Genomic DNA, 16,238 nt, shown 5'->3' on the forward strand with positions numbered 1-16,238 from the left:
TGTCGAACTTGATTTTTATTACACAGTGTGAGGCAGCTTTTTCTACTAAAAGTGTACTGTGCTCATGTATAAGGTGCTGTTTTGTTCAGATGGCACTTTAAACATATTTAGGAACATTTGTGAGGTCTGTCTCAGTGAGTGAAAACAAAGATCTGAGAGGTGTGTGTAACCTAGAAGAGCTGTGTCACTGTGGTCAGCAGAGGAGAGGCAACCACAATGACAGCCTGAAATATGAAAGCCAGACTTACAGTCACAAGGTAAACATGACACACTATGTCAAGTCTATTTGTTGAGTTTTCCATTTTGGTAGGACATTCTTTCATTTTGTACTGTTGCAGAACCAATACAGTAAGCGAGAGGTTTTTCTTAACACCTGAGATCATCCTTCTATCTAATTGTATCGAAATGCAGCTAATGTACATTTTAATTGCTAGTCATCCTGAGGTAATCAAGCAGTTAAGTACATTACATACACACACACACACACACATACAACCACACACACACACCCCACACACACACATACACAGTGTATATATATATATATATATATATATATACATACATACATATATCATTGTTCCTTTTGATGATTGAAGTTGTGATTGTCTCAGTGCTGAAATTCAAATACTCTCAACATACACCCTGGCTGGGTTGATTTGTAGACAGTTAATTAGTGCCTATAAAAAGGTAATAAGCTATTTACAAAGCTGGACACAATGCCTTCTGAAGGACATGGCCCAGTGGGTTTGGACACATGGAATGCTTTAGTGACCTTTAGTAAGAGTAGCACGAGTTAATAAAAACATGTGGTGATTATGGCCCTCATTTTAATTGTATTATCCTATGCCATAAGTGCACCAATGCTTTATTTTGCAGACTGTCCATGGCAATGTCTTTAGATGACACAGGGTGGGGACCTCAGGCACCACTATCCTATGGGGTTTATACAAAGATGATGTACACTGTGTACTAATGTGTCCCTGTGTCTTGACTATCCCCTGTGCCTGTGTCCCTGTTCGAGCTGGACAAAGCCTCCTCAGATGCCATATATTTGTTACCCATGGTATAAGCCGAGTGTGAAGCCTGTGGGTGACATGAAAGGAGAGAGTCTATGTGAGAAAATAAAGAGGACAGAGGGCAGTCTGGAGAGGTGTATTTGGCCAACACCTGGAGCTGCTCAGGCTGCAGTTTAGCTTCACTGCAGACCTTCTGGCACAAGTCAGAGACGCTGTGATATGCTTTCGACTTCAGCTGGCCCAGGTGGCTCTTCTCAGTCATCAGTTTGTCCCTCTCCGTCTTCTGTGACAGACACATGCAATACACACAATCGGATTAACTGTTTGTACACAAGAGGTGATTTCATTCAAATGTACTGATATAAAAACCATGTGGTTATCTATTTATTTATTTTTTACCAGCTTGGTGATTTCACACTGCAGGTTGTATATGCAGTCTAGTTTCCTCTTGCGGCAGCGCTGGGCAGCAAGGCGGTTTTTGCTGCGCCGTCTCATATCATGGACAAACTCCAGCTGTTCACGTGTAAAGACCTGTTGCTTCAGCAGCTGTTGGAAGTCATTTCTACTCAGATCCACAATCCAGTCCACAGAGAAGGGTAACTGCACCTGAGGACACCCAAAAAAGAAATATAGGTTACACATACACATTACAGAGTCAATCAGCGTTTTTTTGATGGTGTACATGACTAGTCTACAAGAATTTAAATGTATTATGACCTAAATTGTTTGTGACAGAATTCAAAGAGTTAAAATGTATTGTTGATTACATAAATTACCCACTGAAGCCACTCAAATAATACAGTGAATAAGTGTGGAGTTCAGAGATTGTTGTGTTTTTACTAAGCGATCAATTATTAACCTTAAAAATGAGGAGTTAACTTTCAAAAGCAGAGGTCAGGATGTGGGTCATTGCAGCTGCTAATGTACAATCACTAGTTTATTGGAGCAGTAATAATCTTGCCGTGTTTTATCTAAGGTAAATAAAAGCAGAGTTTTTTCTCTGACATGACCTTAGCTTTGTCTGGAAACTCACTGCACTGTTCATACCTTCAGTCAAATTCCAATCAGAAATCTGTACAGTACCATGAGAGATTCCTCAATGACACCTTTTGGCACAAACAACCTGTTTTTTGTGTTACTAACTCAACAGGCTGATCTGTCAAGTTCAACAGGGTTGAACTTTGAGCCAATTAGCAAGTTGCATACGCATGGGCACAAAACACACAAACACCATCTCTACCTGGTTGAATGATTAACTTTGTCACCATAGCAATACTGCTTTCTCTTACACAATTGCAAATTCTCATTTGATATAATGTACGTAAAACCCTTATCTAAAACAAATACAGTGATATAATCTACAGGTAGGGTGAACTCAAGGGTGCTTATTGAAACAGCACAATGTGCAACAGGGTTGATATTATTTAGTAGAACAGAGGAGAGCTGCAGAGTCTTGGTGCTCACCTGCCTGGCCCTCTCCCTTGTGTAGGACTCGCTGTCTCCCTCTGTCTCTGAATCTCCATCCTCCCCTGAGTTGAGGGATGACACACCTGACTGAGACACTGCTTCGCTCTCAGACCCCTCTCCCCTCCATAAACATTTGCTTTGGTCTAAATCCCGGAGAAAGGGGCAGCTGGTACTTGTGGAGCTGAGATTTGCCTGCAGCCATTCCAAAGATGTGCTCTGCATCTGTCTGCACCTGGTATCAGAGGAACTTCCTGCATCAGGGTCCTGGAGATTCAGATGAGAGGAGGAAGTGTTGGATCCGAGCCACTGAGCTAGGTGCTCAGCCACCTCTCTTTCTGTAATGCTGCTCTCTCTGCCATTATTCACTGGCAGGGCCGCCTGCTCCATGCTGCCTTGTCCTTTTTCTTGCCCGGGGAACTCTATTACAATATCTTCCCTTTTCCCCTCAGCTTCTACCTGTTCTCCTATCTCTTGATGAATAGATGGTGGTTCCTGTGCAGCAGAATTCCTTGTTTTCTTGCCCTCTTTAATGTCCACCATACACCTCTTTGGGCCCAGTGACCTACTGATTGCAGGGCCCTCACCAATGGCCTCAAGGGGGTAATGGTGAAATATTAACCCCGGTGACCTTTCACCCAGCACTGTGCTTGGCCTCGAGGAGACTACCTTGACATCGGATCTCTCTGAAAAGGTGAGTGCAGAGCTATGCTCCATCTCTTTCTCCATCTCCCTTTCCTCCTCTTCCTCCGTGTCTTTCTTAACCACAGCCCCCCCTCTGCCCCTGTATCCCTCTCTTTGCATGTCCTGTATTTCATCTTTCCATGGCCCATCTGCCCTTCCTTTGCTCTGCCTGGTGGGATCTGAGGAACTCTTTCCAGGGAAGTCAATCTCATTCCTTTCTGTTTCATTCTTGCTGTTCACACTGCTACCGCAGGGTGAGCAGGGAAGGTCAAAGTCATTCTTGGTTACTGTTACTGGATTGCTCAGGCTTTTCTCTGTGACAAAAGTTTCCTTCCCACAAGCCAGCTGGAACTTGCGATACTTTGGGCACTGTATAAAATCATATGTCCCTTCAGCTACAGGTGTAAGAGTGCTTGTACTGTTCTGACTTCCTATTTTTCTGTTCACTGATTTGTTACCAAGCCAGACCACTTCCTGTTGAGATGGTGAGTCAGCAACTGGTTTTACTTCTTTCTCATCCAACAGCACATCGTCATAGTCAATACCGCAGTACTCCTTTGATAATCGCCTCTTGCATTTCTTCTTACAGCAGGTCTTTCTTGGAAAAGGAGCAGAGCCCTGACTGTCAGAAAAGAATTTAGGGAGGAGGAAATCAAAGCATGCTTCGTCTAGGTCTCTGAAACCTAGAATACAGGCTGAGCTCCGGATTTCTAAGACATCGCCTTTCCCAAAGAGTAGTTTGGATGTGTAGGCAAACTTCAGCAAAGGTTCAAAGCCAGCAACTGTTACCTGTGAGGCAAAGAGGACAAATGACATCTTCATTAAACCTAATATGTCATACATATGTAAACATGAAAATCTAGTTTCTGTGGCTTTTGCAGTTTCATACAAAATGGAGGAAATACATAAATATGGAAAAAATTGCCAGCAGGGTGCCATTTGGTCCTTCCATTTAAACAACTTAATATGGTAACTTTGAAAGATAGTTTTTGTACTTTTGTTAACCTGTCAACAGTCATTTCATTGAGTGGTAAATGAGTTTTGTAAAAGAAATGAAGTACTTGTGGAATGATAAAAATAAGATTAATAAATGAGGTCCATGAGGATTTGGTAATTTAAGAATCCCTATTAGCATTGATAGAATAACAAGAAATACCTTTTCCCCTATAGAAAAGACTAAACTGCTTGATCTTTCTTTTTTTTATTCATTATTCCCACTGTCGCCTTTTGGAATTTTGTTTTGTTGTGTGAATATGTCTACTGGCTGTAGACTGGAAATCAATTTAATCTTGCTAAGTATGTGTCACACAAGGTTATTAGAGTACTGCAGTCAGTAACTGTGTTTACTAAATGTTAGATTAAACAGAATTAGAACACAAAACTACATAAATTACATGTTATGCAGTCATAAGGACTTTTTGTCAATTTACTTTGACACATTGCGCTCTGTTAATGTGGGCTTATGTTTATCTACTTTCATGGCATCATGAGGTGACATCTCACCTCTTGTGGCAGAGTGATGACTGCTCCATGTTGTGTCAGAGAGGAGATCCTGTGAGTGAAGTACTCACTACAGGAAGCAAGCACTGAGCGGTGAGCTCTGAAACTCTGACCCTCCACCACTACCGTAATATCACACAGTGTGTCCCGACAACGCTGCTCGTCCAGGCAGCGCAACACATGGGAGGAATGTGCTGTAGACTCAAATGTAAACACAGACGACCGGGGGGCAGACACGGCCATCAGGGACATCTGTATGTGTACACAAACACAAATAATCATCTACTTTTTCTTCTACCGGGATACACACTTATGACCCTGAGAGTTTCCAAAAAGTAACAACACTAAAATTAGATATACATTTAAATAACAACAGAAAAGTTGCCTACCTTACAAAGCTGACTTTATATATCCAGGTTTCTTAAAGTGTTAGAGAGAGTGTCCCAGCTGTTCACACATGGTTATTTCTAAATGGAATGCTGTCCAACCAGGCTACACTTCCCAGAAAGCCTTATCTCAACTCGGCTACAAACTAAAAACTGAGCTTGACTCAGTCATATGGCCTGTGTGTGAGTATGTAAGAGGGAGGGAGGGAGGGAGGGAGGGAGGGAGGGAGGGAGAGAGAGAGAGAGAGAGAGAGAGAGAGAGAGAGAGAGAGAGAGAGAGAGAGAGTGTGTGTGTGTGTGTGTGTGTGTGTATGTTGCAACAACTCTGGGTGTAACAGAGCAAAAGCTGACTCATGCACTCCTGCTGATAAAGGATGAGCAAGCAGTTTTCCCGTCCATACCAATCCCACCCTTGAATTTGTCTGGTAACGAACAAGCTTTTCCCTGGAAATCTCTTTATAAAATTACTTGGAACACAATTCAGAGATTAAGGTGAAGGTTAAGTATATAAGGCCGGTATTTAAACAGGATATTGCCTTTTGTCTGTATCTTTAGGTGTGGAGTAGTTTGGATTTACTAGATTGATGTTAGACAGACTTTTGGCAACAAGTTGAGTGTGAACACTAATGATACTGGCCTAAAAGAAGGAGACCATTATGTTTTTCTAAAGATTAATGTTTGTTTATTGATCCCTACTGTCATGTATCTTCTTGTGGTTTTTGGAGGTTTCAGCAAATCTGTGAGCTCTGTTCAAGTCTTTGTTGTCGTGTTTAAGTGTCAGAGAGGGAGTGAGAGAGAGAGAGAGAGAGAGAGAGAGAGAGAGAGAGAGAGAGAGAGAGAGAGAGAGAGAGAGAGAGAGAGAGAGAAAGCATGCCCTGTTCTCAGAAGTACAGTAAGTCTATAGCCGAAAAGAAGTACCACCACAGCTAATATAATTCAGTATTTGTTCTCATGTAATCTTTGAATTTTTAGATTTTTTAGGCTTAAAGGCATATTAATACAGCTAGAAAAACAATGTAATGATAAACTCTGCAAGTGAGTTATGTATTAAGAAAAATCACATGTTCAAAACAGAGGTACCAGGTAGCAGGCACTGTACAACAATGTGGAATGATCATTGCTACAAAGCACTGTTGCCAATGTCACATGATTTGAGAAGGAAGAGGGAGGCCTGCCAAAGCCAAACTAGCCAATCAGATGACTGTTTCATAATTCCAGAGTGAGCTAATCTGTTCATGGAAAAAAAAAAATCTACTTCCCTTTTCCAAAAAAGTGCTGCAATATGATCATAAAGCACACAACAAACACATGAGCAGTGTCTAAGAGAAATGAAACTAGGGAACTGATGCTGGTGTTAAAATAAAATGTATTTTATTAATATACGAGGACGCTGTAAGCAACAGTTCATCTTGTTAACCCCCCCCCCTCCACAGGTGTGTGAGGTGAGGCAGGCTACATCAAAAAATTTACAACTCTTACAGTGTTGTGTCGCAGTAGATAATTATTGTGAAATCTTGTTCCTCGTAAATAGCTATAATTTACCCAATCCCTAGCACTGTGTCAAACACTCATCTCATTTCCTTTTTTATACCATAACAGGAACAAGTGTTGTGGTGGGTGAAGGGTGGTTGAAGGGAGAGGGAGGGTAAACACTCCTTAAAGTACAACATTTGGACCACATCATACCACCTTTGGCTCCCTCCACAGACCTCAGGTAAAAGATCTGAAGTCTCCACAGGACCTGAGACAGATATCAGAATATCTGGTCACATTCACAGCAGCTGACATTTGTATGAATATATACTGTAAAGCGACCAGGAAAGTTCTGCAAGACCACATAATAACATAACAGTGCCCAGAAAGGTGACCTACAACAGCCTCACACTGATGATGACATTATGTCTGTGGTTCTTACAAGTGATATATGAAAAAACATGGCGCCTTTCTGTGTAACTAGCTGATTCACAGACTGTAGTTGTGTAGCGCTATCTGAGACTTGATTGGCTTTCTGGCCTGATGTCAGCTGGATGTCTGGAGGTCTCAGGTTCTGCGGAGGTCAGAGGTCACGAGGAGTTCTGCCTCGTTTGATTGGTCAGGCAGAGCTTCTTCAACTGCTGAGCACGCTCGTTGTGGACAGTCACCAAGGTGCGGTTCTCCTCTGTTAGATGCCGGAACTCCTCTTCTAGACGAGCAATCTCCACAGCCACCTTCTCATCCTCCACCAGCTCTGCCAGAAGCTTCCGTCTGCAAGGTCGAGTGAGATCAAGATTATAGCAGCAGGGCCAAACCTTTAATTCTATTTCAAAATTAATTTAAGATGAAAATGCATAAAACAGTATATTATTCCTCAAAAACCTGAAATTAATTGAATGTGGCATCAATCCTTTTGCTGTCTCATACTGCTTAATCATTTTCAGATGTTGTAAAAAGCTGGACACCTTCCCACTGTACACTTGACTGGTGGATTGGAAACACCCCTAACAGCTTCCAAGTTCACTAAAGGGCAGTTTTGCACTTTCTCTCACATTCACAAATATAAGAGCAATTCAGAGTCTCCAGTCTCTGGAATTTGAGAGGAAACCAGAGAAGCCAACATACATGCTGAAACAATGTAAACTTAGAGGAGTGTCTGACATGATAGGGTGAAAAAAAACCCATAATAAACTACTAAACTACTACTAAATCTTGCTGATGAGCAACAAAGTAGCAAAGCTCTAGAATAAGTAGATAGTGACATTTTTGGGCCAGCATCACAAATATTACAGCCCAAAAATGTAAGAATGTAAGGGAAGGAAAGTTTGAACCTAAACTACTAACATAGTGTCTCATCAATAGCAATTACAGTGCAGAGCCTTATATGAAGCTGAATTCAACCTAAATGCAAAAATCACGGCTATCACCATCAGGCAGGTTTACTGGTCTCCATTGAGGCATTTTTGTTTGTTCTTTAATTTAGGTTAGACTGAAGACAAAGTCTGTTCCACGTTCTATTTCTCAATATATCATTTCAGTGTTGAGTGTCCTACACATGTTTCACTGCTGCAACTTTTGGTTCTTGTAAGTCCATGTGTGTGTTTGTGTGTGTCTCCATTATTCCTGATAAAGCCAATTGAATTGAATGACTCTGGCTCTAGTGGACATAGCTGGTATGACCTGGCTGGCAAGTAGACATGGCTGGAATGACCTCACTTCCCTGACAGTGAGTTTGCACTCTGGGTAGATATCAGCCTTTGGACTTTGGAAAGCAACGTAAGCACATGTATGTGTACAACGTGCGTGTCATGTATTCATGCCCAAGAGTGTGTGAATGTCAGTGTTGTATTACAACTGGTAAGTGCCAAGTCAAATAACAGCAGCATCAACAAACATGAAAATGAGTCTCTGTACTACAATAAAGGCTATGTTTAATGGCATAACATGAAAGACTATGACTATATTGGTTCTATACCATACTGTAGTTTGTAACATGGTGTCAGTGATAGCAGGTGGCAAAATGTTTTGGTAGTGGGGCTTATCTTTTATTTAGATGTGGATATTGGGTTGTACATTTAATTCTTGACTAAAAGAACTGAACAGAAATTGTTTGTAGAAAAAAATACCATAGAGGTCACCCTGTTTACTAGTGAATGAGTACTCATTTATGAAATCAAATTTCATGTTTTTCATGTTTTAATATAGAAGTAAATTAATTAACCTTAATTAGAAATCACCTTTCTTGTTCAATAAAGTAACCAATATTGTACATTCGTAGGGGAAAGATCAACTTCTTGAGTCTAGACTGACCTGACGCTGTCATTAACAATCAGCCTTTTCTGTGTAATGTAACTGCTAGTCACAATGCACTATTCATTTTAATTGTTCTTTACATACATACAATTCACTTCCTGGAAGACCAGATCAACAAGTAAGAAACAATAAAAGAAAAAAACAAAACCTAAAATTGGAAACTATGATGTGTTAATCTCCATTATCTACAATTTATTTCCATTTGTTTTTACACAGTGGTGAAACAACTTGATGGTAGATTTAAAGTAAAAGTTTACTAGTCCTGATGCATTACTTTTGTGCATTGTTTCCCCTTTGTTAGATGCAAGTTGAAACATGCATTTTTGTGTGACAGAAAGAGAATGAAAAAGGGGAAGAGAGCTTTTTCAGTTCAAAAGAATCCATCCAGAAACCTGAGAATCCCAAAAAAAAAAACGTGCATCATAATTCCACATTTCTAACACCAACCAATACATGTCAACAGATATGAAAGCATCGCAAATAGCTTCCATTAGTGAAAGTGATGTCACAATGGGGCTATCTCTTGTGCAGTCTCTTTGTATCATGTTGGAAGCAGTAATGTGGTAAACTAAATTAAGCATGTTCAGTACAATTTAAGTATCTGAGTAAGGTTTCTCTTGAACTCACTTCTTTCATTTGAGGAAATCTACAATTTGTGTTAATGTTATGTTACAGGAATAAGATTCAAGTCATAGGCACTACAGGACTGATAGGAGTTTATAAAAACTGGGTAGTTATATGAGCCAGTATCCACAGTACAGATGAGTGTGAACTTGCTTTTTTCTGGCCAAAGTAAGACTGAGTTCATTTTGGAAAATCCCTCATCAGTTTGTTGTTCCTGTCGTCAAAACTTCACCGTATGAGGCACAACACCCACTCTCTCTCTGTAACCCTTCCTCTTTGGGAAGTAACAAAAATGTGTCTGTTAATGAACAGTGACGAAATTCGTAAAATATAAAAATATTCTCTCTTCCATGGAAATACATGTATCTATATCAGCAATAGCTTCCATTGTATTTCTAGTATCAGGGTAAAAACACAGTGTATGGTTATGCCCAGATCAATTTATTGTAAATATGTGTGTCTGACTTAATTTGTGTATGTGTCATTGGACGGTGGCATCAGCAACAATGAAAAGAGAGAACTAAGAGTATCACAGGCCTGATTCATCACATTCTTATCAAAACTCAAAGCTACACTCATCCCATCAGTGTCTACCTGCTTTATGAACTGCCAAGTGGTGTGTGCTGTGTGTGTGCATGTCTGTTTATGTGTGTAGGTATGGTGGTGAGGTAACAGTAAGGGCCTTGAAAATCCCTCTGCTAAGACTACCCACAGCTGCTGAGGACACAGGGGACAGTGTGCATGTTATACACCCCTGATTATGTGCAAGGATATACAGTACATATGTGTATGAAAGCATACAGCATCTGTAATAAGGGTTGCAGTTGGTGTTATTTCCATCTTAGCACTAATACTTTTTTCCAATATGATCCAAAATCAGCCAGAGAAACAGTGCACAGTATATCCAACCTTCAAAACAACAACAATAAAAATGATGTTATACTTTACCAGCTGTTCAGATCCTCTCACTGGAATATGTGCTCAATACTGTATGAAGGGGTTAAAATATGCCATCTAGTGGACGTTTTGATCCAAGAAACCTTGCACCTAAATTTACATGTTAAACATACAGTGAATGTAAAACAATAAAATATATTTTCTTTTTTCTTTGTTAATTTTTTTTGTTGTATTTTAAAAAAACTCAAAATTAGCACCAGCCACAAGCCAAATATATATAAGTGGCTGCTAGATTTGTTTCGCTCACTAGCCAAAAAAAACAATGGTTGGTTAAATTTGAACATTCACTAGTTCATTTTGAACCCTTTCAGTAAAACATCTAGAAAGTAATTTCTTATCTGAAATGTTTTCTGGTGGTGTCAAAAAGTGTTTTCCTTTCGCCAACCATTCCACCTCATAGACAAAGCTGCCAGCACATAAGTTAAAATATACTTTTAGCCTGTAACCCTGATGGTATGAATAATATGTAGATAATTTATTTCAAGCCTCACTTGCAATCCTCAAGCGTGGAAATCTCATGTTTGACCTGATGGAACTCTCTCGCCATCCTGCAGTGATCCTTGTACACCTGAACGCTCTCCCTCAAAGACACACAGGGGGGCACAGGCTGCAAGAGATCAGAGAGATGCAGTATTAGATTAAGATTATTTTAAGATATGAAGCAATGCAATAGACGAGTGTTATATCACACAAGATATATCTATGTGCCCCTTTGGACCAGTTGTTCCCCTTTCCCTGTTAATATTTCTAATTACCGTGCTAAAAGACTGGAAAAAGGCGAATCCCTTATGACTTTGTTGACGGTATGATTTAGTGCACCACTTGCACTATGGGCTCAACTACGTGCACTTCAACTATGAATGCTTTATTCAAATTGGTTCAAATTTTGTCATGTTAAATTGTTGGACTTACTATTTTTTTATATAATAGTACAGTATGTTTGTTCATTCACTGGCCTCTTACAACTGTTTTCATTTGATACTCTAAACCAACATGTACTTTACATGACCCTGGCACACACTGAAGGATAACTCAATAACAACACTAAAAGTAGAGTGAGCCCACAGTGAGTAAAAACACTCAAACTTACAGAGTTAAAACTAAAACCAAACTTGACATTCAGCTTCCATCCCAACATTATGGGACTTTGGAGAAAACTAGGTTGTTTTTTGTTGTTGTTTGTTTTGTGTCTTTAAATAATTAGGTTAATTTTTGATCTCCTTTCTCCTTTAACCACTGCCCAGACACTTTTTGGGCAGAGTTAGACTGGCCATCAGTAGCAGAAATGTGCCATTAATTCACAAAACAGAGACATGAAACCAGCTTAATGCATAATGCTTGCAGATCATACAAAGTATCTATTATATATAACATTATGCTACAGTGCGTATACCTGTAATCGCTGTTCAAGATCCGGGAAAGTCTGAGAGAGGTCCTCCACATCTTTTACATCTATCAAATCAGGACACATCATTCAGTAAAATTGTAAAACCTTAGAAATGACAGTCATTCAATGTTGAGTGACAAATGAATCAATACAATGTTGCCATATTAAAACACAATATTGTATGTAATGATTGCTACAATTTGCATATCATGTTTTTAGATTCAGTTCCTGCCTTCTAGACAGTCTTGATTTACATTCATTTTAGCACTCTGACAACCAACCTGCAGATTTTAAACTTGTGTTAGATAGGTAATCAACCACCTTACATTTTTTTGTTGATTTTGTTTGGGCAAATTTAGTTTAGATTATAACCACATTGGATCACATTGTAGGCAAGGTCTGCTTACATATTAGAACTATTGTAAGAATCTTAGATATTTGGAAATTGAATGTGTTGCAGCTGTATGTGTTGTGTTGCCTGTGCTGTTTGTCCTTTTCCCTCTCCTCCCTATGCCTCCGCCTAGGTATTCTAAACCTAATCAGTGCTCCTTGGTGAGATGCACCTGGCCTAAGACAGGAAGTGGTAAAATGCTCCAGGTTCCTGTTGCAGAGGGAGGCTCCTTGTTTGTGGACTGCTGCTCTTCCTGTCCCTCAGCCTGGAAGTTTTATTTTATCTAGCATTGCTGTTGTTGTTTTTTAGTTTCTGTACTTGTATAATATTGGGTATGTTTAAAGGTGTACAAGTTTTGAGAAAGGGAACAGGCATTGATATTCAGGGAAATCTGTACCGTCAGCCTCCCACGTAAAGACCTATGTCAGCTGGACTTTTTAGATTCTCGAAGACATTTCAACCCTCATCCAAGAGGTTAAATGCAGTCCCAAGCATTTAACCTCTGTAGGGTTGTTTGCATCTTAAGAATTACTTTGACTCAACTTCATTTGACAAATCATAACATAAAACATAATGTCTTCTGAGTTAAAGTATTTTAATATTTCATATTGTTTGCTGTATGCTCTTCATATATAACCAAGGGACTTGTCCTACAGGCAGTTGCTTTAATGCCTTTCTCCGCCTCATAAATCAGCCCAGAATGAAACACTATAGCAGCCTCTTATATGGCATACTTATAAATGAACCATGTCCTCTTACTTAACAGCAGTAATAAGCTGTCAGGCTGAAAGATGTACAGGATAAGAATACACAGTGACAACTATGTGAGCAGACAGACAAACACAGTGATTAGATACTGCAGAGCAGACGAGCCAGATGTATAGACAGACAGGGATTCAGACAGACAAGCAGCCAGCCAGACAGACAGGCAGACAAAAACAGACAGGTTGTCTGCACCAGCCTCATCCTCGCTAGTAATGTCCCCCTGGAGTTGTGGAACACATGTGGAGAATCCTGGGATGATGCAATCTTCTAAAAGCAGGAGTATTAGCAGGCCAGCCAGCAACCATGGGGCCAATTATGATGTGGAATAAATACAGTTCTCATGCTTAGGATTGACACAGTGTGGGGTTATAAGTATGCCTGGCATGAAGTCACAAAGGCCTAGAGGATGATCCAAAGACAGAGCACAGTTCTCTGTCCCCCTGCTGAGAAACACGAGTTCAAAGAGAACACAACATTAGCGTCTGGGGAATAGCCAAAGTTTGATTTTGGAAGTTAGGGTGGGATTATGCCTGAACAGCTCTAGAGCTACAACTAAAACTAAAAGAAGGCATACTACCATTAAGAAGAAAAGCAGGCTCTGTTCAGATAGCCCATACCTACACAAAGGCTCATTGTAAAAACATACATTGTGTGAATGAAACTGTTAGGGAGAGAAGAAAAAGCTAGCAACACGCAAAAAGAGCACAGGTAAGGTACACAAAGTTCAATGTGTCACTGCTCAGAGTCAGCTTTGAGTGTATTGCTCCTACTGTAGCCTTTCATCTCACTTCCTGAGAGTAAGACAAGGAGGATCACAGATGGGTGGAGTAGGACTGGAAGTGTTAACTGCTTATAAATATAGGCCAGTGTTCTAAAAGCTGAACAGTGAATCAGGCAGCAGGACACTGTTAGTATTAGATTGGAAACCTGACTCTGTCATTGCATAGCTGCAGCTGCTGTCCCAGTGCCTGGCCCCACTGCAGTAAAACATCCTGACAGACAGCACCTAGACCCATAGGTAAGATAAACCTGTGTGTGTGTGTGTGTGTGTGTGTGTGTGTGTGTGTGTGTGTGTGCGTGTGTGTGTGTGTGTGTGCGTGTGTGTGTGTGAGAGAGAGAGAGCGAGAAAGAGAGAGAGAGAGATGAACAGTTCGAGAGAGATGAAGAAAAGTCTGCATGTTTGTATTGTTATAGTCACAATTCAGGTTGTGCAGTTGTTTGGGAGAGTGCATGTGTATGTTGCAAGTGCAGTTTTTAATATGCTGCGGTCCTACAGAAATAGAGGGAGCACCTGTCCCAGCTACAGCCTAGAAGAATGAACACAGTTAAAGTAATAGGGTGTGAGGGAGGTGGGGGAGGATGGGGGGTTGCTCAGGGCAGATTGTGCCTGGTCTGTTTTGGTGGGAGGAATGTCGCGTACTGGAAATGCAGTGAGAGTAGAGCATGAGGCTTCATCAGGTGTTAAATGATAAATTGGGTAATAGGTGTAACTAAACTCAAAATAAGTTGTTTTGAGACTAAAGGAGACAGGTGTGTGCAGATAGCTGTGTGTGTGTGTGTGCGTGTATGTGTGTGTGTGTGTGTGTGTGTGTGTGTGTGTGTGTGTACTGTGTAAAGTATGCGTTTGTGTTTACCTGATGTGTTATCGAGGCTGAAGGCGATTCTAACTTCAGATTTATCAGGAGACACTCTTCTGGTTGAGGTGATCATTTATCCCTTTATGTGGCCACAAGTACAAAACAGAGCTGTTAGCACAATCAATAGAATCTCATGAAAGATGTACAATGATGTGATACTGAAATGATTTGTCCTGTGAATTAATCAAAAAATAATCAATCAATAATTGATGCAATTCATCAAGATAATAATTTAACGTAACTGTTTTTTATATAACTGTAAATTTTGAACTGTTGGCAGACAGCAATGTGAGGATGGATCTGGGACATTTTATAGGCAAACAATTTTTCAATGAATGAAAATCAAAAATAAATAATCAGAAGATTAGTGAACAGTTAGTTTCAGCTTTAATTTGATGAGTATGTCCTGTCCAATCTGACATTGAGGGCTAAAAGTACAGTTTGGTTATTCTGAGCAAATATTGCAACAATTAATCAATTATTTGATCAAATTAATAATTTCAGTCATTTTTCAAGCAAAAATTTCAGCCATGTTTTGGTCTCTTGTTGTTTTTCTTTATATGACAGTAAATTGAATATCTTAAGGTTTTAGACAGTTTGGACTTGACATGTTGTGCATGACATGTTTTTCAACATTTTAACATGTAATTGATTAAACAATTAAAATAATCATTAGTTGCAGCTCTAACTGCAATTTTAATCAGACTAAACTATACATTGAGACTCAGCAGGTGCAGTGTTCAATTGGAATTAAGGCCTGCAGAACCTTTGACAAAGCACATGATTAAACCACAACTATGGAGTCTTGCGAACACACAAACACAGCCACCAGTTTCATCATGCATTTAGAGTTGCAGCGGGATTAAATAATTAGGGAGGTTTGACAGACTGGCTCTGAGGTCTGGATTTTGCATGCCCCCCACCCCCCTGCCAGTGAAGGTACAGGCTTTTTATATCAGGGCATTTGCCTGCTTTAACCCTGGTAAACCCTCTGTCTCACACAGCTAATGACCTTCTACACCAGCAAATAAACACTTTTTAAAATAGTATTTAGTAATTGTTGGGAAAAAAGGTTGGAAGTTTTAATATTTAATATTATCAGGTTAGGGTTAGGGTTAGGGTTAGTTATCAGTGATGAAAACATGCGATAATATGACAGTATCAGTAAATGAAATATGACGGCTCAATTGTCCCTTGCACATAGCCTAGTGTGTTAAAAGCACAGTGTAATACAGACTATATGCACACATATACAAGGAAAACTTCCAGCATGCACTACGAAACTGTAAAGGACCCATTTGGGCCAACATGTAATCATTACCTGAAGCAGCACGAGCCCGACCCAGGAAATGCCGTAGACTATAACAAGTTTAAAATCAACTAGCCGTGTATGTCCTCAATGCTGATTTGTTTTCTCTTCCCCGCCGGACCACTGTTGATGTCGTCTCAGCCGACGCGCTCCTGCGCGATGCAGCAAAGATGGCACAACTACCTCTCCAAGTGATGACCTCCACTTCCCTCTTGAGAGTTCAAGTTGTATGATGTTTTTGTACTTACACGTTTTCCACCATATAGCAGAGGCGTCCAATACATTGACTCACTACAGTCAGAGGGATTCCAGCAGTTCAAGTTCGCGTG

At 40.1% G+C, this 16,238-nt stretch overlaps 2 protein-coding genes across 2 annotated transcripts; both read right to left on the bottom strand.

Annotated features, from left to right (window-relative positions):
- Positions 1-511: 511 nt before the first annotated feature.
- On the bottom strand, positions 512-5,193 carry LOC128371887 (transcription regulator protein BACH1-like). The gene is made up of 5 exons (XM_053332273.1): positions 5,057-5,193; positions 4,671-4,919; positions 2,484-3,956; positions 1,419-1,625; positions 512-1,302 (listed from the first exon to the last, which is right to left on the bottom strand). The coding sequence occupies exons 2-5, from the start codon at positions 4,917-4,919 to the stop codon at positions 973-975; spliced, it is 2,259 nt and encodes a 752-aa protein (XP_053188248.1). The 5' UTR covers positions 5,057-5,193; the 3' UTR covers positions 512-972.
- Positions 5,194-6,584: 1,391 nt separating this feature from the next.
- map3k7cl (map3k7 C-terminal like) lies at positions 6,585-16,025 on the bottom strand. The gene is made up of 5 exons (XM_053331894.1): positions 15,922-16,025; positions 14,598-14,679; positions 11,814-11,872; positions 10,912-11,027; positions 6,585-7,297 (listed from the first exon to the last, which is right to left on the bottom strand). Exons 2-5 carry the CDS (start codon positions 14,671-14,673, stop codon positions 7,117-7,119), a joined length of 432 nt encoding a protein of 143 aa, XP_053187869.1. The 5' UTR covers positions 14,674-14,679; positions 15,922-16,025; the 3' UTR covers positions 6,585-7,116.
- Between the last annotated feature and the right edge of the window lie 213 nt (positions 16,026-16,238).

This window comes from Scomber japonicus, chromosome 13 (assembly GCF_027409825.1).
Source record: "Scomber japonicus isolate fScoJap1 chromosome 13, fScoJap1.pri, whole genome shotgun sequence".
NCBI lineage: Eukaryota > Metazoa > Chordata > Actinopteri > Scombriformes > Scombridae > Scomber > Scomber japonicus.

Coding starts and splice junctions, on each gene's coding strand:
- LOC128371887 (XM_053332273.1), bottom strand. CDS start 4,919: ATGTCCCTGATGGCCGTGTCTGCCCCCCGGTCGTCTGTGTTTACATTT. Junction 3,957..4,670: donor TCATCACTCTGCCACAAGAG/GTGAGATGTCAC, acceptor TTTGCCTCACAG/GTAACAGTTGCTGGCTTTGA. Junction 1,626..2,483: donor CAAGGGAGAGGGCCAGGCAG/GTGAGCACCAAG, acceptor GGGTGTCCTCAG/GTGCAGTTACCCTTCTCTGT.
- map3k7cl (XM_053331894.1), bottom strand. CDS start 14,673: ATGATCACCTCAACCAGAAGAGTGTCTCCTGATAAATCTGAAGTTAGA. Junction 11,873..14,597: donor CAGCCTCGATAACACATCAG/GTAAACACAAAC, acceptor CTGATTTGATAG/ATGTAAAAGATGTGGAGGAC. Junction 11,028..11,813: donor ATCTTGAACAGCGATTACAG/GTATACGCACTG, acceptor GATCTCTTGCAG/CCTGTGCCCCCCTGTGTGTC.